Source organism: Peromyscus californicus, unplaced genomic scaffold (genome assembly GCF_007827085.1).
Source record: "Peromyscus californicus insignis strain IS unplaced genomic scaffold, ASM782708v3 Scaffold_4__1_contigs__length_199733344, whole genome shotgun sequence".
Classification (NCBI taxonomy): domain Eukaryota; kingdom Metazoa; phylum Chordata; class Mammalia; order Rodentia; family Cricetidae; genus Peromyscus; species Peromyscus californicus.
Genome location: NW_026294562.1, coordinates 33036540 through 33059938, shown reverse-complemented (window position 1 = coordinate 33059938; position 23399 = coordinate 33036540). Strand labels below are relative to the sequence as shown.

Here is a 23399-nt window from a genome sequence, read left to right as displayed (position 1 = left end):
CACCGCCCGGCACCTCAGATACAGTTTTTAAGGGATATTATAATCTCCCTTAAAGAATTCTCTTGGTAATATGTAACACTTTGGGGAGCAGGGAATCCTATTTATTTGAAGTTAAAGAAATCTAGTAAGATTTTATTAGCTTCAGTTGCTAATGGTATCTTCAGCTGACACCCATCCTCCCTCTCTCCTTCCCTTTATTTTACCATCCTGGGGATTAAACTCAGGGTCTCACATGTGCTAGGCAAGTACTCTACCACCAAGTTTTACCCTAACTCCTTTTTATTTTGAGACAAGGTCCTGCTTAGTTGTCTGTGCTAGCCTTGAACCTAAGATCCTCCTGCCTCAACCTTCTGAGAATCTGTGATCAGAGTGTGCAGCCCTTCACTGGCCTGGATTTCCTTTTATGCTTCCATCTCTTCTGAGTTGATGAAGAGCATGGCTGTGTGAGCATTTGTGTAGTTAAGGCCTTCTGTGTTAATTAACTTGATTGTAGTGAACATTTTATAACTGTGTGTGTGTGTGTGTGTATATATGTGTGTATATATATATATATATATTAAATATATATATTTAATCATCACTTTATATACCATGCATGCATATTTTGTTTAATAATTACACTATAATAACCTGAAAAGGAAAAGCAACTTATTTCTATTTTCTAGGTAGAAACTCAGTGTTTCAAATTTGAAAATTCAAGTGTAAAACCATAGGTAGCTATTAGGGTCACATCCTTTCAAGCCTGTGGAAGAAAGTTTAAATGGCATGTTAGGAATCAGGCAGCCTTGGAAGGGTCTTAATTACTTTCACATTTTGAGTTTTTCCGAAATCATGCAGTTTTGATATTACACAAATATTAGCGCTCCTTTTGTGTGCCACGTGTTTCCCTGGCACTTAGAGTAGTGAGAAGAGGTGGTCAGCAAACAGAATACAGAGAAGGGTGAGGAGTATATCTCCCATTTACACCTCAGTGACCATAGGCTCTTCAGATTCTTCTATAGGACACAAAGTAGGAACAGATTCAGAATTGTAAGTATTTGTGCTTGTGATCTGTTTACTTATTTTTGGGATGTCAACTCCTGTTGAAATTGTTCAGATCTTGTGTAGGCAGCCATATGGTTGAGATTTCATGGGTGTGCAGCTTCCCTGTCATGACTAGAAGTCACAGTCTCAGACCAGACTTCCTGGTTTCCTGGCTCTCATGGACACCCCTCCCCTGTGTTCTCTGGCCCATGGCTGCAGGAGTGGTGTTGTGAATATGTCAGTTAGGGATGGGCACCCACAGTGAGGTGTCTGGGTTTTGACAGTTGTGACTTTCTGTAATGGTCTCCTGGTGCTGCCCAAAGATGCTTCTTTGATGAGGGGTGAGAGCTGCACTTCCCAGGCTGGGCTAGCACAGGACGTGCCAGCTGGGCCAGGCCTGGAGGACAGCTATGGCATGGGGAGCAGTGGGATAAGGTGTAATGCATCCTAAATAAAGAGTAAAAGTGCATTTCTTTAAAAACTGGTCATTTTTCTTTAATGTAGGATTATCACCTGAAGCCATTCTTTTTTAAAATGTATTTAACTTTATGTGCATTGGCATCAGATCCACTAGTACTGGAGATACAGACAGTTGTGAGCTGCCATGTGGGTGCTGGGAATTGAACCCAGGTCTTCTGGAAGAGCAGCCAGTGCTCTTAACTGCTGAGCCACCTCTCCAGTCTTAAGTCAAGCAGATTCTTCATTAGTTTGTATTTGTCTGTATAATGGAAGACTGTGTTCTGGCTGGATGAATATAACAAACATTTTTTTCTTCACAGTTCTAGGGGCTGAAAAGTCCAGGGTCAGAGTTCTGGTAGCGTTTGGTTTCTAGTGAGCGCTCCCTGCCTGGCTTCAGATGGAGGCTTTTGGAACGGGAAACTTCTGGAGTTATTCTTGTTATTATAAGGGTGCCACCCTTGTGACCATTTAATCTTATCACTCTGTATAAGGCTACTCCAAGTACAATCATATTAGGAATTAGGCCTCCATTGTGTAAATTGGTTGGGGGGTTACACATACTCAGTCCATAACAGTCCCTAGTCACTGATAGCAATATCAAGGTGCATTGAGATAAAGGAAAAGTATAATTCAGTGTATAGTTTTTCAGTCTATAATTCATCTTAAAGAAGTTGTTTATAGATATACTACCCACTTTTTAAAATAATACTTCCATTTCTTGCTCCGAAAGTTGTCTAACATAAACTGAGAATTCTTTCTATTAATTCTAGCTACCAAGTACTTCCTGTATATTTAGCAGTCAGTGTCAGTTGTCTTGAAGACTCTTGGCTTCCATCCTAATGTCACGTGTTGTCTAGGGTAACTTTGGGAGTGTGGAGATGTGCCGCTATGACCCTCTGCAGGACAACACTGGGGAGGTGGTGGCTGTTAAAAAGCTGCAGCACAGCACTGAAGAGCATCTCAGAGACTTCGAAAGGGAGATTGAGATCCTGAAATCCTTGCAGCATGACAACATCGTAAAGTACAAGGGCGTGTGCTACAGTGCTGGTATGTTCCCATTGGAACCTGTCTCAGCTTCACAGTAGGTCTTTGACAGCCTGGGAGGGGAAACACACAGTTGTCTAAAGATTTGTCAGTATGCAGAGAGAGATGCGTGGGGATTGTACAGGAAATCATGGACTATAACTACACCAGTGTTTTGGCTGGTTGGTTAATCATCCTTCTTACCACTTCCTGAAAAATATGTTAACTTTTTTAAAACAAAATTCACTTCCTTATGTAGTCTATTAAGATGTTTCTGTATTAGATACTTGTTATAATTAAAAAAAATCATTATCAACTTATTTGAATTTATATAAATAATTGAAAGAGGTTAAAGGATAAATATTTTTAATGCTTCTTTCAAAAAATTTTGGATTGAAAAGCCTGTATTCTTAAATACTATATCACCTTTAATTTGTAATAAAGTTTTATCATCATGGACCCAGATTTTGCATATACTTAAATCATTTACATACATTTTTTCCTAGTTTTTAATCAGTAAAATATAGCATGGTAAAACATCATGTTTCTTTTGTATATTAAAAGGTCGGCGCAACCTAAGATTAATTATGGAATATTTGCCATATGGAAGTTTACGAGACTATCTCCAAAAACATAAAGAACGGATAGATCACAAAAAACTTCTGCAGTACACATCTCAGATATGCAAGGTACCAACATCCTAAATGTCTGCCATAGATGAAATAAACGTGGTGAACTAACTCAAAAGTCATCCAGACTGTCATTAACTAATAAAGAGAACTTGTAGAATACAGTCATGTAAATTATGTTCATACAGCTACTGAAAGAAAAATGTATTTTATCCACAGGGCATGGAATATCTTGGTACAAAAAGGTATATCCACAGGGATCTGGCAACAAGAAATATATTGGTGGAAAATGAGAACAGAGTTAAAATAGGAGATTTTGGATTAACTAAAGTCTTGCCACAGGACAAAGAATACTACAAGGTAAAAGAACCAGGAGAAAGTCCCATATTCTGGTGAGTAGGCATTTTTCAGTATAATAAAGTGAAATTTTAGAGAACTTGCTTCGAACGTTGTTTTTACTGTTACTTAATATATAATATTTAATAGCATTCAGTTTAGCACTGCTTCCAATAACAGCATATTTATCATATGCTTTGTATTGAGCTAACTACGTTCATGTATTATCTCAAATAATCTTTTCTTAAAAAACTGCAGGTGGCTGTGAGCTTTCTGATGTGGGTGTTGGAATTAAACTTAGGTCATCTGGAAGAGCAGTATGTGTTCTCAACTGCTGAGCCATCCCTCCAACCTCTCAGGAATCCTTATTACAATCCATGGAAAATACCTATTGTGATTATTATAGATCCAACAGTCCCAGCCTGAAAACCCAAAATCAAATGCACTGAAGCATGAAACATCTTAGGCACTGAGTGACACTCAGAGCTTCAGGTCTGGAGTAGGGAAGCTTAACTGACAGACACTTATGTAAGTAAATGTCCCAGAATCTGAAACCTGAAGCACTTCTGATCTCAAATATTTCTTAGAAGATCTATCTGGAGCTCCATTTGAAGCAGGAGGGGACTTTAATTGTAAATGTAAGTTAAATAAACTTGCCCAAGGTGTCATGACTAATAAATTATAGCACTGGGATTCAAACTCAGTTTGATCCTTGCATTTATACTTTTAAACTTTCTAAACTATGATAATGTTATAATCTGACATTAATTAAATACTGGATTTATAAATTTGGAGTTAGAATTTTTGATTTTTAATTAAAATTTTCAGGAACATTCATAATTCATTTTACTTATTATATTTTAACATATATTAATTAAAACATAACAATAGATTTTATAACATTTTTCATACATTCCTGGAATATATTTCAATCACCTTTACTCTCTTTTGCCTCACTCTCATTCCCATTGATCTCCTTCCTATTCCCAACCAGCTCCCATTCTGGGGTTAGTTGGTTCTTTTTTATGGTGACCCAGGAAGTTTAATTATGCTTTGCTTACAGGCACATAGGCAAGGGTTTGTGCTTCCCACAGCTACACCACTTAAGAAAACATCTCTTTCAGATATTTGGAATCATGAACTGAACATAAATATCATGAAGGGGTGGGACCATAAACCCCCCTCTCCTCTAATGATAGAATGGTGGTAGGCCCAGTTTTATGCATGTAATCACAGCTGCTGTGAGTTCAAGAGAATGACAGCCGCTGCTGACTACTGTAGACAGGAGCTTTGCAGACTAGCGCTGACAGCAGCCCTTGTGGGCACACGTAAACACCATTATTTACAAGGTAATTAGTGGGCACATCAGGTCCATCCATCAAAACAACGGCGGCAACTTCCCCAGGAGTGCCTGTGACTTTCTGAGCCAAGGACTTTTACTGGGTTTCTACTGTACCATACATGAATTCCCTCCTTGGAACATGCCTCAGATCCAGTTAGAAAGTAGTTAATTGTTCCCATATGGAGTTGCCACTATTGCACTAGTAAACGTATTTTATCAGTAGTGTTGCACACAGGATATGACGATTCTCCCACAGTAACCTGTGTAGCACTTTACAGTACTATGAGGACTGGCCAGCAGGATAGTTCTAGTTTGATTTCTCTGTTCTGTGAGTGCCATGTCTTCAGTAGGAAGATCTTAACATCATGTTCTGCATACCTTGTTTTTTATGTGTTCAATAGATATCATTGGTTCTATTGAAATGTACTTTGGTGAAAGCTTTGTGGTTTGTTTGTGTTGGGTTGGGGTTTTTTTTGGAAGGTGGGGGTGGGAGGGGTGTTGTTTTTGAGACTGGGTCTCACTGTATCCTTGGCTGGCCTAGAACTTGATATGTAGACTACACAGGTTTCAAACTCACAGAGATCTGCCTGTCTGCCTCTGGAGTTTCTGGATTAAAGGTGTGCGCCACCCCCTGGCTGATGCAGAGTTTCAAATGTGTTTATTTAGGATGCATTTTTGTCCTCTAGGAATGCCACGGTGAACTTGTTTTGTTTTGTTTTGTTTTTTTTTTTAGCTCTGACCCCCAGACAACTTTATTTATTAACATACAATTAAAATCACATTTCAGTACAAGTAAAATACCACCACATTTCCCCTTTTCTATTTTAATAAAAAGGAAAAAAAAGAAAAAGGTTATAACTAACAAAAGAAAAACTATATACAAAAGTACAATGACTATATATAATATATACAAGTAATAAATGTCTAAACAATGTCTAGTCCATTTGTATTTGACAAATTCAGAGAAAATAATTTCATTATTTATCCTATTTTGGTAAGTCCAAAATGTATCTAATTCACTTTCTATCCTAATTAATCTTCAACTATAACTACCTAATCTTCAACTCCCTCAGAGACCCAAGAAGGAAATAATATTAGCTAACAAAAATAAAAACAGAAAGTGCATGCAAGCAACTTCCAAAAAATTTGTGAGTTGACAGAAACAGCCAGCTGCCTGGACAGTCACCTGAGGTTTCTCCACAGTGTTGGGGCATCATCTTCAGCCTATAGGCTTAGCGTATCTGACAGACTCATTTGTGAAGTAGGATGTACACAAGGTCATCAGTTCAACCTCACATTGGGTGAGAGCAGTCCATGTACCAGAAACACCTGAATTCCACTAGTGTCATGTCATGATTCAGGATTTTAAATTCTGGAAATTGTTGATGGTTTTTTAATTCAGCTGTCCATTCTTCTTGGCTGTGTATATATGGCTTCATCTCAGCATCCCGTTCTTCTCCACATCCCTCTATCAAATGCCAGTCTACTATTGAGAGGCGTGAGCTTAGTTACTCTTCAAGAATATCTGTTTCAGCTGCTGTTCCATTGCACATCAGAAGCCATCGGCCCACTGCCTGTTCAGCTGCCTTCGAAGAAAAGGGCACTGTACCTTTTCCGAATTGCAAAGGCCACTTCAGGGATGGTGCCATATTGTCCTGGTCTCAGAAGATGCCTTTTGATAAAGCCATAACCACACTTGTTTTGGCAAGAATCAGTAGCCCTTTGTTTCATGTCCTGTCTGTCCATTTTGTCAGCTGTTGATTCAAGGATACTTTGTTGTCCAGTGGCTAACTTTTGCCACAATGAAAGTTAACTCCATATGCAGTTTCTTCAATGCCCATATTTTCTCTGAAGTAGATTGGTACTGCCAGGAGCCGACATGTCTCATAATCATAACAAAAAAGAAAAATTTTCTAAGTTATTAAAACATTTTAAATGCCATATTCTGTAGATCTCTGAAGGGTTTGAAGATGACCTGTCTAAAATATGTCTGCTCAATTTTTAAAATATATCTAATATGACTACAAGTTCTATTGTAATGTCTAACTACTAACTTTCATTTCTTTATATCCTAATAGTTGGTAATAATAACATTCAAGGATCAGAAAATTGCATTGTTAAATGAACGATATAAGTATATAGCATTTTCTAACAATATCAATTTCAATATATATAATTTGTATACAATATAAAACAATCCAATCCAATGTAAAGTATTTAAAACTAGTAATTGTCTTTTTCTTCTTCTTTCTTTCTCTTTTTTTTTTAAAACAAGAACCTTAACTCTAATCTCCTTTGCTTAGCCTTTTTCCTAACCCTTGACAACAACTTGTAACCAACCCCCCTAAACAATGAAAATTATCCCAGACCCAAAACCCATTAAAAAGACCAAAAAACCACCCGCCCCACACCACCTCTTTGGGAATGTAGGCGTCATATTCTTAAAATTGCTTCCTGCTGGGTATGGGTGAAGTTATCTTTATCCTGAAAGAAATATTTTAGGTTAATTGTCAAATTCTAGGAAAGGTAACCATATCCTTCATTATCCAGTCTGTGTATAATGCCAAAGTTCAGGGTTTATCTCAAGTCCTTATTCAAGTAGTCTTTGAGACTGGATCATCTCAGCTAGTCATCTCAAAATTGCTCTGAGCACCTTGTAGTTCAAAGCTGATCTGTAGATGATGTTTGTCAGCTTAGTGATATTATTATTGTCCACGTGGAATTGTTGTTGTTGTGGGGCCCCAACTTCTTCCTGGAGACTTCAGTTGATGTTAGGCCTGGCCGTGAATTCCTGCAGAAAACTGATAAGAGACTCGAACACAAAGACAGATATATGCAGCTAATTGAAGCCTTTTTTATAGAATTAATTAATACTCTATATGACCATTCATATCTTAACAGAGGTTAAAATGTATATATATCTATATATCTATATATATTAATCTTGTAAATTTTTTTTTTTTTATTTTGCAATACAATTCAGTTCTACATATCAGCCACGGATTCCCCTGTTCTCCCCCCTCCCGCCCCCTCACCTTCCCCCCAAGCCCCCCCCCATTCCCATCTCCTCCAGGGCAAAGCCTTCCCCACAGACTGAGGTCAACCTGGTAGACTCAGTCCAAGCAGGTCCAGTCCCCTCCTCCCAGGCCGAGCCAAACAATCCTGCATAGGCCCCAGGTTTCAAACAGCCAACTCATGCAATGAGCACAGGACCTGGTCCCACTGCCTGGATGCCTCCCAAACCAATCAGATCAAGCCAATCAACTGTCTCACCCATTCGGAGGGCCTGATCCAGTGGGGACCCCTCAGCCATTGGTTCATAGTTCATGTGTTTCCATTCATTTGGCTATTTGTCCCTGTGCTTTATCCAACCTTGGTCTCAACAATTCTCGCTCATATAAACCCTCCTCATTCTCGCTAATTGGACTCCCAGAGATCCACCCAGGGCCTAGTCATGGATCTCTGCATCCAGATCCCTCAGTAGTTGGATGAGGATTCTAGCACAACAATTAGAGTGTTTGGCCATCCCATCACCAGAGTAGGTGAATTCAGGCTGTCTCTCGACCATTGCCAGCAGTCTGTTGTGTGGGTATCTTTGTGGATTTCTGTGGGTCTCTCTAGCACTTTGCTTCTTCCTATTCTCATGTGGTCTTCATTTACCATGGTCTCCTATTCCTTGTTCTCCCTCTCTGTTCTTGATCCAGCTGGGATGTCCCGCTCCCCCAAGCTCTCTTTCCCTCGACCCTCGCCTTTCACTACCCCCACTCATGTCCAGGCTGTTCATGTAGATCTCATTCCATTTCTCTGTCATTGGGTGATCCCTGTGTCTTTCTTGGGGTCCTGTTTTCCAGGTAGCCTCCCTGGTGATGTGAGTAGCAGACAAGTCATCCTTGTTTCATGTCTAGTATCCTGCTATGAGTGAGTACATACCATGTTTGTCTTTCTGAGTCTGGGTTACCTCACTCAGGATGATTTTTTCTAGATCCATCCATTTGTCTACAAGCCTCATGATGTCATTGTTTTTCTCTGCTGAGTAGTATTCCATTGTGTATATGTACCACATTTCGTTTATCCATTCTTCAGTTGAAGGGCATCTAGGTTGTTTCCATGTTCTGGCTATTACAAACAATGCTGATATGAACATAGCTGAACAAGTGCTCTTATGGTGTGGTTGAGCATTCCTTGGGTATATGCCCAAGAGTGGTATAGCTGGATCTTGGGGGAGATGGATTCCCAATTTTCTAAGAAAGCGCCATATTGATTTCCAAAGTGGTTGTACAAGCTTGCATTCCCACCAGCAGTGGAGGAGAGTTCCCCTAGCTCCACACCCTCTCCAGCATGAGGTGTCTTCAGTGTTTTTGATCTTAGCCATTCTGACAGGCGTAAGGTGGTATCTTAGAGTTGTTTTGATTTGCATTTCCCTGATGATTAGGGATGTTGAGCAATTCCTTAAATGTCTTTCGGCCATTTGAGTTTCCTCTGTTGAGAATTCTCTGTTTAGTTCTATAGCCCATTTCTTAATTGGACTGTTGGGCATTTTGATGTCTAATTTCTTGAGTTCCTTATATATTCTGGATATCAGTCCTCTGTCAGATGTGGGGTTGGTGAAGATCTTTTCCCATTCTGTAGGCTGTCGCTTTGCCTTGTTGACCGTATCCTTTGCTCTACAAAAGCTTCTCAGTTTCAAGAGGTCCCATTGATTGATTGTTTCTCTCAGAGTCTGTGCTACTGGTGTTCTATTTAGGAAGTGGTCTCCTATGCCAATGCATTCAAGACTACTTCCTACTTTCTCTTCTAGCAGGTTCAGAGTAGCTGGATTTATGTTGAGGTCCTTGATCCACTTGGACTTAAGTTTTGTGCACGGTGATAGATATGGATCTATTTGCAGCCTTCTACATGTTGATATCCAGTTTTGCAAGCACCATTTGTTGAAGATGCTTTCTTTTTTCCATTGTGCACTTTTGGCTTCTTTGTCAAAAATTATATGTTCATAGGTGTGCAGATTAATGTCAGGGTCTTCAATTCGATTCCATTGGTCCACATGTCGGTTTTTATGCCAGTACCAAGCTGTTTTTATTACTGTAGCTCTATAGTAGAGCTTGAAGTCAGGGATCGTGATGCCTCCAGAAGTTGTGTTATTGTACAGGATTCCTTTGGCTATCTGGGTTTTTTGTTTTTCCATATGAAGTTGAGTATTATTCTTTCCAGGTCTGTGAAGAATTGTGTTGGTATTTTGATGGGGATTACATTGAATCTGTAAATTGCTTTTGGTAAGATTGCCATTTTTACTATGTTAGTCCTGCCTATCCATGAGCATGGGAGATCTTTCCATTTTCTGACATCTTCTTCAATTTCTTTTTTCAGGGACTTAAAGTTCTTGTCATATAGGTCCTTCACTTGCTTGGTTAGTGTTACCCCAAGGTATTTTATGTCATTTGTGGCTATAGTAAGGGGTGATGTATCTCTGATTTCCTTCTCCGCTTCTTTGTCCATAGTATATAAGAGGGCTACTGATTTTTTTGAGTTGATCTTGTATCCTGCTATGTTGCTGAAGGTGTTTATAAGCTGTATCAGTTCCTTGGTGGAATCTTTGGGGTCGCTCAAGTATACTATCATGTCATCTGCAAATAGGGAAAGCTTGACTTCTTCCTTTCCAATTTGTATCCCCTTGATCTCCTTATGTTGTCTTATTGCTCGGGCTAGAACTTCAAGTACTATATTGAATAAGTATGGGGAGAGCGGACAGCCTTGCCTCGTTCCTGATTTTAGTGGAATTGCTTTGAGTTTCTCTCCATTCAATTTGATGTTGGCTGTTGGCTTGCTGTAAATTGCCTTTATTATGTTTAGGTATGTTCCCTGTATTCCTGATCGCTCTAAGACCTTTATCATGAAGGGGTGTTGGATTTTGTCAAATGCCTTTTCTGCATCCAGTGAGATGATCATATGGTTTTTTTCTTTGAGTTTGTTTATATGGTGTATTACATTGACGGACTTTCGTATGTTGAACCACCCTTGCATCCCTGGAATGAATCCTACTTGATCATGGTGGATAATTGTTTTGATGTGTTCTTGGAGTCTGTTTGCCAGTATTTTATTGAGTATTTTTGCATCAATGTTCATGAGGGAGATCGGTCTGTAGTTCTCTTTCTTTGTTGTATCCTTGTTTGGTTTAGGAATTAGGGTAATTGTAGCCTCGTAGAAGAAGTTTGGTAATGTTCCTTCTGTTTCTATTGTGTGGAACAATTTAGAGAGTATTGGTATTAACTCTTCTTTGAAGATCTGGTAGAATTCTGCACTGAAACCATCTGGTCCTGGGCTTTTTTTGGTTGGGAGACTTTTAATGACTGTTTCTATTTCGTTAGGGGTTATTGGACTATTTAAATAGTTTATCTGGTCTTGATTTAACTTAGGTATGTGGTACCTATCCAGAAAGTTATCCATTTCTTTTAGGTTTTCCAGTTTTGTCGAATAGAGGTTTTTGAAGTATGACCTGATGATTCTCTGGATTTCCTCAATGTCTGTTGTTATGTCCCCCCTTTTCATTTCTGATTTTGTTGATTTGGATGCTCTCTCTCTGTCTTTTGGTTAGTTTGGATAAGGGCTTGTCTATCTTGTTGATTTTCTCAAAGAACCAACTCTTTGTTTCATTAATTTTTTGTATTGTTCTCTTTGTTTCTATTTTATTGATTTCAGCTCTCACTTTGATAATTTCCTGGCGTCTATTTTTCCTGGGAGACTGTGCTTCTTCTTGTTCTAGAGCTTTCAGGTATGCTGTTAAGTCACTAGTGTGAGATTTCTCCAACTTATTTATGTGGGCATTTAGTGCTATGAATTTCCCTCTTAGTACTGCTTTCATAGTGTCCCATAAATTTGGATATGTGGTGTCTTCATTTTCATTGATCTCTAGGAAGTCTTTAATTTCTTTCTTTATTTCTTCCTTAACCCATTGGTGATTCAGTTGGGTATTATTCAGTTTCCATGAGATTGTAGGTTTTCTGTAGTTTTTGTTGTTGTTGAAATCCAACTTTAGACCATGGTGGTCTGATAGAACACAGGAGGTTATTCCAATTGTTTTGTATCTGTTTAGATTTGTTTTGTGGCCAAGTATGTGGTCGATTTTAGAGAAGGTTCCATGGGGTGCTGAGAAGAAGGTATATTCTTTTTTGTTAGGATGGAATGTTCTGTAGATATCAATTAAGTCCATTTGAGTCATGACATCAGTTAAGTCCTTTATTTCTCTGTTAAGTTTCAATTTGGGAGATCTGTCCAGTGGTGAAAGTGGGGTGTTGAGGTCTCCCACTATTATTGTGTGGGGTTTTATATGTGATTTAAGCTTTAGTAATGTTTCTTTTACATATGTGGGTGCCCTTGTGTTTGGGGCATAAATATTCAGAATTGAGACTTCATCTTGGTGGATCTTTCCTGTGATGAGTATATAATGCCCTTCTTGATCTCTTTTGATTGATTTTAGTTTGAAGTCTATTTTGCTGGATATCAGGATGGCTACACCTGCTTGTTTCTTAAGACCGTTTGATTGGAAAGTCTTTTCCCAGCCTTTTATTTTTAGGTAGTGTCTATCTTTGAATTTGAGATGTGTTTCTTGTATGCAGCAGAAAGATGGGTCCTGCTTTCGTATCCATTCTGTAAGCCTATGTCTTTTTATAGGTGAATTAAGTCCATTGATATTGAGGGAAATTAGTGACCAGTGATTGTTCATTCCTGTTATTTTTTGGTGGTGATGTGTGTGTACTTCTATATGTTGGGGTTTACTGCTGTGGCTTTATCTGTTGCCTGTGTTTTCGAGGGTGTATCTGACTTCCTTAGGTTGGAATTTTCCTTCTAGTGCTTTCTGTAGGGCTGGGTTTGTGGATAAGTATTGTTTAAATCTGGCTTTGTCATGGAATGTCTTGTTCACTCCATCTATGGTGATTGAAAGTTTTGCTGGGTATATTAGTCTAGGCTGACATCCATGGTCTCTTAGTGTCTGCATTACATCTGTCCAGGTCCTTCTGGCTTTCAAAGTCTCCATTGAGAAATCGGGTGTTATTCTGATGGGTTTGCCTTTATATGTCACTTGGCCTTTTTCCTTTGCTGCTCTTAATATTCTTTCTTTATTCTGTACATTTAGTTGTTTAACTATTATGTGGCGAGGGGACTTTTTTGGGGGGGTCTAGTCTGTTTGGTGTTCTATAAGCTTCTTGTATCTTCATAGGCATTTCCTTCTTTAAGTTGGGAAAGTTTTCTTCTATGATCTTGTTGAATATATTTTCTGTGCCCTTGAGTTGGTATTCTTCTCCTTCTTCTACGCCTATTATTCGTAGGTTTGGTCTTTTCATGGTGTCCCAAATTTCTTGGACATTTTGGTTCATGACTTTGTTGGCTTTAGTGTTTTCTTTGACTGATGAATGTATTTCTTCTACTGTATCTTCAACGCTAGAGATCCTCTCTTCCATCTCTTGCATTCTGTTGATTATACTTGCATCTGAAGTTCCCAATCGTTTACTCAGATTTTCTATTTCCAGCATTCCCTCTGTTTGTGTCTTCTTCATTTTTTCTATTTCCCTTTTCAGGTCTTGGACTGTTTCCTTCATTTGTTTCATTGATTTTTCTTGATTTTCTCTCAGTACTTTATTGTTTTCTTCCAGGACTTTATTGATTTCTTCTAATTTGTTTGCCCTTTCCTCTAGTTGTTTACAGCATTCTTCACATTTTTTTGTCTTTTCCTCTACACAAGCCTCTAGTTTCTTCATGATGTCATTCATAAGGCTGTTTTCTTCTGCTTCTTCCAATTTCTGATGTTCAGGTCTAGGTGTTGGAGGAGGGCTAGGGCCTGGTGATGCTGTATTGCCATTCATTTTGTTGTATATGTTTCTGCCTTGACGTCTGCCCATCTCCTTGTGGTTCGTTCTTGGCCTTATCCGCACACTTGGTTCAGACAGACCTGACAGATTCAGGAAGTCTCTCTCTTTTGTCCAGATGGGAGCTCTCTTATCCAAATTGGAAGTCCGGGGCAGGATGGGAGCTCCTCTCTCTCTCTCTCTCTCTCTCTCTCTCTCTCTCTCTCTCTCTCTCTCTCTCTCTCTCTCTCTCTCCAGAAGGGAAGTCTCTCTCTCTCCAGAAGGGAAGTCTCTCTCTCTCCAGAAGAGAAGTCCTGGGCAGGATGGGAGCTGGGGGCCGGCCTCTAAGTCTCAGGAAGAGGTTTGGGGCTCAGGCGGGTGGGCGTGGGGGCAGGGCGTGGAGACTGCAGGGTCTGCCAGGGGTCTTGGAGAAGGGGATCCTTCCCGGTGGGGCTAGCAGGGAACCTGCCCGGTGGCCAGTACCTGGGGCCAAGTTGGGCAGGTCTTCCCTAGAGTGGCTGGTGCCCAGGGATAGGGTCCGGGGCAAGGAAGGGCACTCACCAGTGTTCCAAAAGGGAAGTCCGGAGCAAGATGGGAGCTGGGGGCCGGCCTCTACTGGTTTTATATGTGTTTCCAATAGACTTTCTGGTTTATTTCTCTGCTGAAGTAATACTATTAAAGTAGTGTTGTTTGAATTAAATATTAAAGGATGGTGTTTAAAATTTTTTATTAAATATAATTTATTTTGATATCTGACTTGAAATTTAGAAAGAGTAATATTAATTTAATAATTTTAGAAATAAATTTAGAAAGAGTAAAAAATACAACTGCCAATTTATAAATATTTTCTAAGATTCATCAAATTATCCATATGTCCTGGTTATGTTTATTTAATGCTTTAAATTCACTTCTCATCCAAGTTACTATAAACTGTTAGTTCAGAAAGAACTGTAGTTAAAAAAATTTGAAATAAATTGTTTCACATAAGAGTAAGTTATAATGGCATTATGAGTGTGTTTTAAAGGAAGTTTTTTTTCCCCTATATTTTAGAGATAAGGCAGTGTATTCTGCAGTAGTTATGGATAAAACATGATCATGTCAGGAATTCACTTCACTACAAGATACAGGCATATAGGTGAGGGCTTTTTTAATAGGATTCTGGTTACTCAGGAAACAGAGCCAATCATTGACAAGTGAGACTTGATGAAATTAAAAGGCTTCTGTATGGGCAAGGAAATAATCCAGTGGAAAGGCAGCCTACAGAACAGAAGGAAATCTTTGCCAGCTGTACATCTGACAGAGAATTGATTCTGGAATGTACAGAAGACTAACATGCTAACCACCACGGAAACAAACAACCCCTGTTAGTCCTTACAAGGGATATCAGGTGACTGACAGGTCACAGACTAGGTGGAGTAGTGGAGCCAGAAAGACATAGAGCCCTCCCTGACTCGAATGTGTCCTTTCTGGAGGGAGGGGCATTTCAGAAATGATTAGGAAGGGTTGGTGATTTAGCTCAGTGGTAGATCAGCCCCGGGTTCATCTACAGCTCCCCTTCCCCAGAAAAAGACTGGGCTATGATTATGCCTTCCTTGGGAATGAGATTAAGGCTGTTGTAAAAGAAACATATAAAATACCCAGAGGTCCAGTGTTCTGTTAGAGAGTAAATGTGAACTGAGAAACCCCATGCACCGTGCTGTATAACTTCAGGCAGTGTTCAGTGGACACTGTGTGGGATGGGAAGTGAGAGGCTTTCTCATGGTGAGTTCTTATTTTAGATAGTACTTCTGCTTCTGATCTAGAAGAGCAGTTCTGTGTGGGGTCCCTGTGATCTTCTCTTTGAAGGCAAAAAATTTCATAGTGATACTAAGATTATTTGCCCATTACCTCTCATTTTTTTTATTAGGATCTATCAGAATTTTCCAAGGGTACAAAGTATTTTTCTATCTAACCAGTCATTAAGGAAACTTGCAAATATTTAAACTTGCCAGTTTGGTCAGCAAGCCCTCAGATCTGCTTGTCTTTGCCCCTCAGCACTTGGGTCATAGGCTGCTGTCCCTGGTGTTTTGTATGAGTGCTGGGGATCTGAACTCAGGTCCTCATGCCTTTTACAGTAACCAGTTTATCCACCAAGTCCACCTGCAACCCCAAGAAGTATATTAATGTTGTAAAATATTATTTTTAAAAACTAGTAGTAGTGGGCCAGTGAGATGGCTCAGCTGGTAGAGGTGTCTGCCATACCTGATGATTTAAATTCAGTCCCCCAAATCCATGTAAAAACTGGAAGCAGAGAACAGAGTCTTCAGAGTTATCCTCTGACCTCTGTAGGCACGCCATGACCCATACCCCATCCCATCATCCACTCCTACACAATAATAGATTAAAGATACTGGTATAGTATACACGAGGCCCTGTGCTTGATCCATTCCACCAAAATCCAGAACAGAGCAGAGAGCTAAATGGCTGAACACGTGCCTTCGTAGTCATTATGAAGCCAATGAAACATGCTACAAGCCTTCCTTCTGTGATGTCTCTTTCCTGATTTTTGAACACTCGCTTACATGCCTTATTTTTCTCTTGGTCACAGTAAAAGCCACCAAACAATACAACCTTTGGGAACTGTTTTCCTGAGTATGTGGAGAGATAATGAGGGCAGTCAAGATAAGCCTAAGATGATCCGTGTCTTATATAACTGAATTCTATGAAAATAAGATACATTATTCATCATTACATATCATTAACTGTTCTTACACGGAGGAAGGTAGAATCTGGGCAGGAGAGTCACTAAGCCTATTCCATAGTACATTAATGTCATTCTCTAGGAAGGATTCCCCATGGCTTCACTATCTCCTAAAAGCTCCCCTCTTACTGATAGGACATTGGTCATTAAGTTTTAACACCTGAATTTTGGAGAGGACACAGTCAAGCCCTAGCAAGCAAAATCTGGATCTGAAAGAAATCATGTGCAGTTTTATCTATAGGAGTTAGGCATAATTTTCAAAACAAAGCTTGGTTTTATTTAAAAGAAATCTTTGTCCTCCCTAATGCTTTAATTATCAAAATGTTGTTTTGCTTTAATCTTTTGGCATGTTCCAACATGTTTTAGGGGTTGGTACTAAGAAGAGCTAGAGGAAAAATGCTTCTACTTCACTATTTTAAAAAAGTGTTGAAGCAGGGTTTTGAACCCACAGAGCAGGCTTGTGCTGTTCTTCCTGTAGACATCATCCAGACAGACTCTGTGTATCTTGGGTTCCTCTGCACTGGTGATGGGCTCCGACCTAGCACTGTGTGTAATGAAGGAGAGAGTAACTAGGGACTATTCTGAAAAGACATGTGGCTCATGACACATGGCAATAAGAGAGCGAAAAATAATTCCTGGGACAGCCAGAAGTTAGGTTCCCTAGGACCTGCATGGTGTAAGGAGAAAACTTAAACCCATGGTTGTCTCGAATCCCCGCACACATATAAATAAACACATTATACGCAGGTGCATAAAATGTAAAATATTTAAAAATAAGACTCCTTTCTTGGGCACTTAGACAGATTGTGATGCCACTTACTGTATAATCAAAGTAAAATAATCAGCAGGATTTGGGAAGATGAAGATGGAGTTCTGTGGCCTGTAGGCATTTAATGTGTAAATAGTGGCTACATCTAGAGCAGTCAAAATGGACTATGAATTTAGGAGACTTAAGCATAAAGGTGGGTAAAACCATCTAAAGAAAACTTTTTAGCAGGAGAGGAAGGGATTGAATGATGGAACTTTGGGAAACCCTTAATTTAGAAGAGGGAGAAGAAGTGTTGGCAGAAACACAATTAAAACCAGTCCTTTCTCTCAACTCAAACTCTCTGTAGGAGCAAGAAATAGAAAGATTCTATTAATGGATACGCATTATGTGTGGGTGTGGTGTTGTCATGAACACACCCCTAAGAGATCTCCAAGATGGAAAGAAATCATTAAACTCTATGTAGTCAGGCAGAAGAGACCATTGTATACGATTTTCTGGACAGAAACTAGTTCTCAGGTGAAAGGACTTATCCACCATTTGTCACCCATAGTTCATCCTGTATTCCCTTGGTCATTGTGTGACTGCCTGTGGTGGCTAATACCCTCTATCCTACTGTGGCACGGGCTAGCTTTGCACTTTGGAAAGAGGCTCTGGCCAGCTTAGGTTCCTCCCTGCCCCGAGAAATCAAGAGAAAGGGGCCTTACCAAAAGATAGTTCCTAGGTACTTGCCAAATACATTTCTGGATCATAAAGCTGGCATTGGCTTTTCAAAGAGACAGAAAATATACAAGTTCTCTAAATGCTCCACAAAAAAAGGAGGGGGAAGAATCTTCCTCATAAGACCCACAGAGACCTTTGCATAAGTAAGGGGCTTTATAGAATAAATCTAGCTGGGGTTGGCAATATGTAATTAATAAATTAATTACAAAGAATGCTTTGCTAAAACTAAACAAAACAAAAATAAAAAACAACAACCAAAAAAACCCCATAAGAACAGCATGGTTGTAATCCCAGTACTTGGGAGGCTGAGGCTGGAGGGTCATGAATTTGAGCCCAAGCTGAGCTACATGGAAAGCCCTGTTCGGTTTAAAAAGGGGTGTGTGTGTGTGTTAGGTTTTAGGAGAGTAGCATTGTCTGAAGGAGATTACATCTTGCTGATAGAATAAAACTGACATTGAAAAATAATAAAAAGTAAACATTTTAAGCTAGATATACAGATTATGTATTGTTGCGTATTTGTGTGGTGCAGACTGTAAGTCTAGGTCTATAAATAAGCAGAGGTCACTGAGAGAGTCTAGTTAGGAAAGGACTTGTGCAAGTGAAACTGGAATTGATTTTGAAGAGAAGGTTAAAGATGAAATATATGCTGTTCATATTTTCAGTCTAGCCAAACAGGTCTCTGTAGCCATCTCTATAGTAAAGACAGCTTGACCATGGAACTGTAATATTCCTGGTCCACTGGCAACCCGCCTTAGGCTGTGACACTATTTTCCTGTGTATTTTCTGTATTCTTTCATGATTAGCCCCCTTCCTGATTTTTTTTTTCAAGACAGTGTTTCTCTGTGTAGCTTTGCGCCTGTCCTGGAACTCACTCTGTAGACCAGGCTGGCCTCGAACTCACAGAGATCCGCCTGCCTCTGCCTCCCAAGTGCTGGGATTAAAGGCGTGCGCCACCACCACCCAGCTTCCTTCCTGATTCTTAACAGCTTCAAGTTACGTTCCCGGCTAGATGCTACATTTCCATCCTGTTTTTCATCTGTGTTCGTCTAAAAGAACAACTTAGGAAGAGCAGTTCACTTTTCATTTCTTAGAAAAACTTTTCAGTTAGCACCCAGTGCGGTGCTGCCAACAAAAACAAAAATAAATGTGCTTAGATTTTTATGTCTGTCAGAGGATCTCAGGACCAGGCTTTCTGATTTGTCACCATATATCATCCTCATTGCAGGGAGAACAGCATAGCAAAAGCAGCAATTGGAAAGGTCTGTGGAGCAAGTCGCAAGCTTGCAAAGACCCTCTTCCCTGCAGTGATGCATCAACACAGATAAAATGTCTGTCAGTAGAACCTCAGGGCCCAGTGTTTTTGTGGTGACTGTTTTCATAGGAACTGTCTGCCTGGTATGAACAAAGTCCCAGACTCCGAGAAGAAAGCACATACCCAAATAAGTCACATTGCTTGTATAAATAGCATGGGAAGCCACCCCATGCTCCTGAAATTTCAGTTCCTAGTGCCCGCCAAGAGTCAGCATTGCAAAGGAGCCCTCTAAGGATAGCCGCAGGCCCACTATGAGGATGGATGCCTTTCTGGATGATGAGTTTGTCACCCTGGGTGACATTTGTCATCATTTGTTTGTCTTTCCCCCTCAGTATGATAAGTTGTTACATCAAATAACTCATCTTTTAAATGATTTCCATTTATTGCAGGTATGCTCCAGAATCGCTGACAGAGAGCAAGTTTTCTGTGGCCTCTGATGTGTGGAGCTTTGGCGTGGTTCTGTACGAACTTTTCACGTATATTGAGAAGAGTAAAAGTCCACCAGTGGTCAGTGTGCTTTTTAATTCTTTAACACCCTCCCCAGGCCCTCCTATTGCCCAACTTTTGTTTTTAAGCACAAGAAAGGCATTATGCAAAGAAGAGTAACACACCTAGGGCCTATTTTAGACTCCCTTACTGTTTATTTGGAGACAATATTCAACAGTAACCAACAAAATAACCATAAACTTACTAAATTCGGTGTATTCTCTTGGCCATGTCTGTGACTGTAACAAAATACATGGCACTGAGCACGTCATAAAGAAAAGGGCTTATTTAGCTCGCAGTTCTTGAAAGGACAGTATCGAGCCGAGGACCCTTTGGTTCATCCCAGCATGGCAAGTAAGCAGAACGGGGACAAAAAGATCGCCTGCCAAGGCTGGAGACCAGAGCCAGGAGGGCCGCGATTCCTCTTCCTGTGAAGCAGCTTGTTCTCACAGGAACTGGAACGCTCAGGGAGACTGGCGTTGGTCTCTTAAAGAGCCCACCATTCCAGCACTGCCAGACCAGGCCTCCAGGATGCCTCTTAATGGCATTTTCAAGTATACTGAGTATGTACATTTACTCTAACAAAACAAAAATTACAAAACTTAAAATAAACTTTCAGAAGTAACTTGTACTGTTCATTATGTTTCTTTCAATATATGGAAGTGTGAAAAAATAAAAATAATTTTAATGAAATTACTCAGAATGATTTTACTATGTGACATTTTCTTTCAGACTTATTTTATATAAAAAATGGAACTTTATGAAGAAATCTTGTTGAATTTTATAAACTTCAAAAGTTGAATTTTATAAGCTTCTTCTGTAGTTTGCTATCCTGTTACTTATTGCATTGTGTGTATTTATTTCACTTTATCAGTAATTACTTACTGCAAGTATGATTGTAATTGCCCAGTAGCGGTCTGTCATATAGTTGTATATTTCTGGATAATCACTTACTGTTTTTATACATAAATGTATGGTTTTACTTCTGGCTATCATGTAAGAAGGAAAGTGTAGTTGTCAGAGGTTATGAGTTAGTAAATCGCTTTTGATAGGTTCAGAAGAAAGACTGTATCAGAGTATGTCCTCACAGCAGTGATAGGCCTGACTAGTTTGCTGTATTCACCATCATTTTTAATGAAATTTTACCAACTTAGTATAAAAATGGTTATATCTACTTTATATTAATTTGCATTTATGTTGTTGGTGTAATATGTTTATCAAGTCATTTAAATGGGTTTATATTTCAGGAATTTATGCGGATGATTGGTAATGATAAACAAGGACAAATGATTGTGTTCCATTTGATAGAGCTTCTGAAAAATAATGGAAGATTACCAAGACCAGAAGGGTGCCCAGATGAGGTAACAATCTTTAATTAATTAATTTTTTATATGTATGTATGATGTGCGTATGTGATGTGAATGTGTGTGTCTATGTATGTGTCAGAAAGAGATACGTGTGTGTGTGTGTGTGTGTGTGTGTGTGTGTGTGTGTGTGTGTGTGTGTGTGTGCATACATACCACAGTGCACATTGGGATCAGAGGAAAACTTTCCGGGTTGGTTCTCGCCTTCCACCTTGCTGAGCGAGTCTGTGCTGTTTCTCCTGCTGGGCTGTGCACTCCAGGCTAGTTGTCACTGTTTCCCAGGTGATTTTCTTGTCTCTGCCCCTTGATCTGTCTTAGGAGTGCTGGAATTAAAGACGAGTGCTGTTCTATCTGGCTTTTGTGGGTCCCAAGGATTGACTCTTATTATCTGGTTATCCACTGAGCCATCTCCCTGGTCCAACAATTTTTTTAACTTACAGTAATTTCCATTTTCTTTTTTGTTTTATTAAAAATACATACAGATGATGTGTTTCAAGGCGTAACCATAGCATTATTACTGGCTTAGGCAGCTTAGCTGAGACTTCGGAAATCATTCATCCTCTGATTAGCATGATTCTTTGTGTTCATTCTAATTTTGGTCTACCGTTTCACTTTACAGATTTATGTGATCATGACAGAGTGCTGGAACAACAATGTAAATCAGCGTCCCTCTTTCAGGGACCTAGCACTTCGGGTGGATCAAATCCGGGACAGTCTGGCTGCATGAATGAGAAGGCTTTTACTGAGAGACCAAGTAGACTTTCAGAATCAGAGCAAAGCTCTGTAGCCACATTGCTGTGGACCTTTATCTACACGTCTTTATCATGATGCTAGCCAAAAGAAAATGTCAGGCTGTCTGCTCAGAACTTTGGAAATTTTGTGAATTTTTTTCATGCACCATCTCTCAAAGACACTGCTGAAAAATCTTGCAAGATGCTCGAAAAAAGCTGCATGGAGCTCACTACACAGTCATTACATCTCTTCCAACAAAAGAAGAAAATAGACGTTTTCAACTCGGCTTTTTGAAAAATGAAACAATTACAGTGTAAATTTTGCAGTGTTAGAAATACACAGAATATACATGTACAGTTTTTACCACGTGGAGTGTACAATACTTTGGCATCTTGTGTGATTTACACGAGGGCTGGTGTTTATTAATGTTTTCTAATTTTTCCATAGTTGATGTATAATAACTTGATGATACAAATTAAAATGCTCAGAGAATTGAATAAATACCTTCTCTTTCCTGCTCGTCTATGCTGCTGTCTCAGGGCTTGCAGCTCCACGACACTGTAAATATTCTCAAGGCAAAAGGAACAGAAGTCGACTTTTATTTGTATAGAAAATCTCCCTAACCCTGAAGAATTTTGAAATGGAACAATCTTACAAAGATATAGCACAATCTATTTTCTTATTTGTTTCCCTTGTGTCTGTTTATGGTAAATGTGTTTTTACATAGAACTGTCTCCAACTTTTTCTATGACTATAGTGAATAGTATTCTTTTATATTTTTGAGATTAAAAATGCCAGAAACACTTTCCTCCCTTGAACTGTTAACTGCCAATAAGATATTTCAATCCCTGAGACCTGTCATTGTATATGAAATTGAAGTATAAGCCATAAATAATTTGTAAAATGTTCAAGCGCTTTAAGATGCTTGGTGGGTTAGAATATGGACAAAAACTGTGTGAGGGCTTTCCAAGCTTGCTCCTGCAGTGGTAGGAGGAATGTCCCTTTGTCAGAGTCTCCCCATGGACAGGAAGTGAGACGGTGTGGAGCAGGCTGTTCGTGTCTATTTGAGAATGCTAGAAGATTTGTAATGTACATCTTTAGAAGAGGAGAAAGAGCATACATATTTTCAAAGTATGAGTAATTGTTACCTACTTTAGTGCTGCTCCATTTTAGACAATGTCATGTCAAAAATAAAACAAGATTTTTGTGTGTTATTTATACAAGATTTTAAATATTTGGTAATTTATTTTAAAAATGCTCTATTTCCAGTGGTGTATCCTATGTTTTAACTTATACTTAAGAGTTTTGCTTTGCTGAAAAAAGATAGCAAGAAATGCTTCTCACATTCTTTGAGGCACTGTAGTAGATTCCAGATATAGAAAACATCTGTCGTGAGACTAGTGGATTTTGTTTAAAAAATTAATATTTTAATGGAAGTATACTTTTATGTAATTTCTAAGGACTTCTCAAGGATTTATATGTTATACAGTTGATACCAATTCTGTAGCATTTCAGATGAACATAGTTTACCATATAATATGATTGATTTAGGATTTTTATACTAAAACTTAACAGATTTTTCATAAAGGTCCATAATATTTTGCTTATTTTTAAAAATAGTGGTATA

General features: G+C 39.1%; 1 protein-coding gene across 2 annotated transcripts in view; it reads left to right on the top strand.

Annotated features, from left to right (window-relative positions):
• Jak2 (Janus kinase 2) overlaps window positions 1–22997 on the top strand; it is a 79407-nt gene extending 56410 nt beyond the window's left edge. For both annotated transcript variants that reach the window (XM_052762786.1, XM_052762787.1), the window contains exons 20-25: window positions 2340–2529; window positions 3070–3194; window positions 3354–3526; window positions 19580–19697; window positions 20924–21037; window positions 21660–22997. In XM_052762786.1, the coding sequence (XP_052618746.1) occupies window positions 2340–2529; window positions 3070–3194; window positions 3354–3526; window positions 19580–19697; window positions 20924–21037; window positions 21660–21767 (828 nt within the window). In that variant the 3' untranslated portion in view covers window positions 21768–22997. The remainder of the gene's footprint in view (window positions 1–2339; window positions 2530–3069; window positions 3195–3353; window positions 3527–19579; window positions 19698–20923; window positions 21038–21659) is intronic.
• Window positions 22998–23399: the final 402 nt, after the last annotated feature.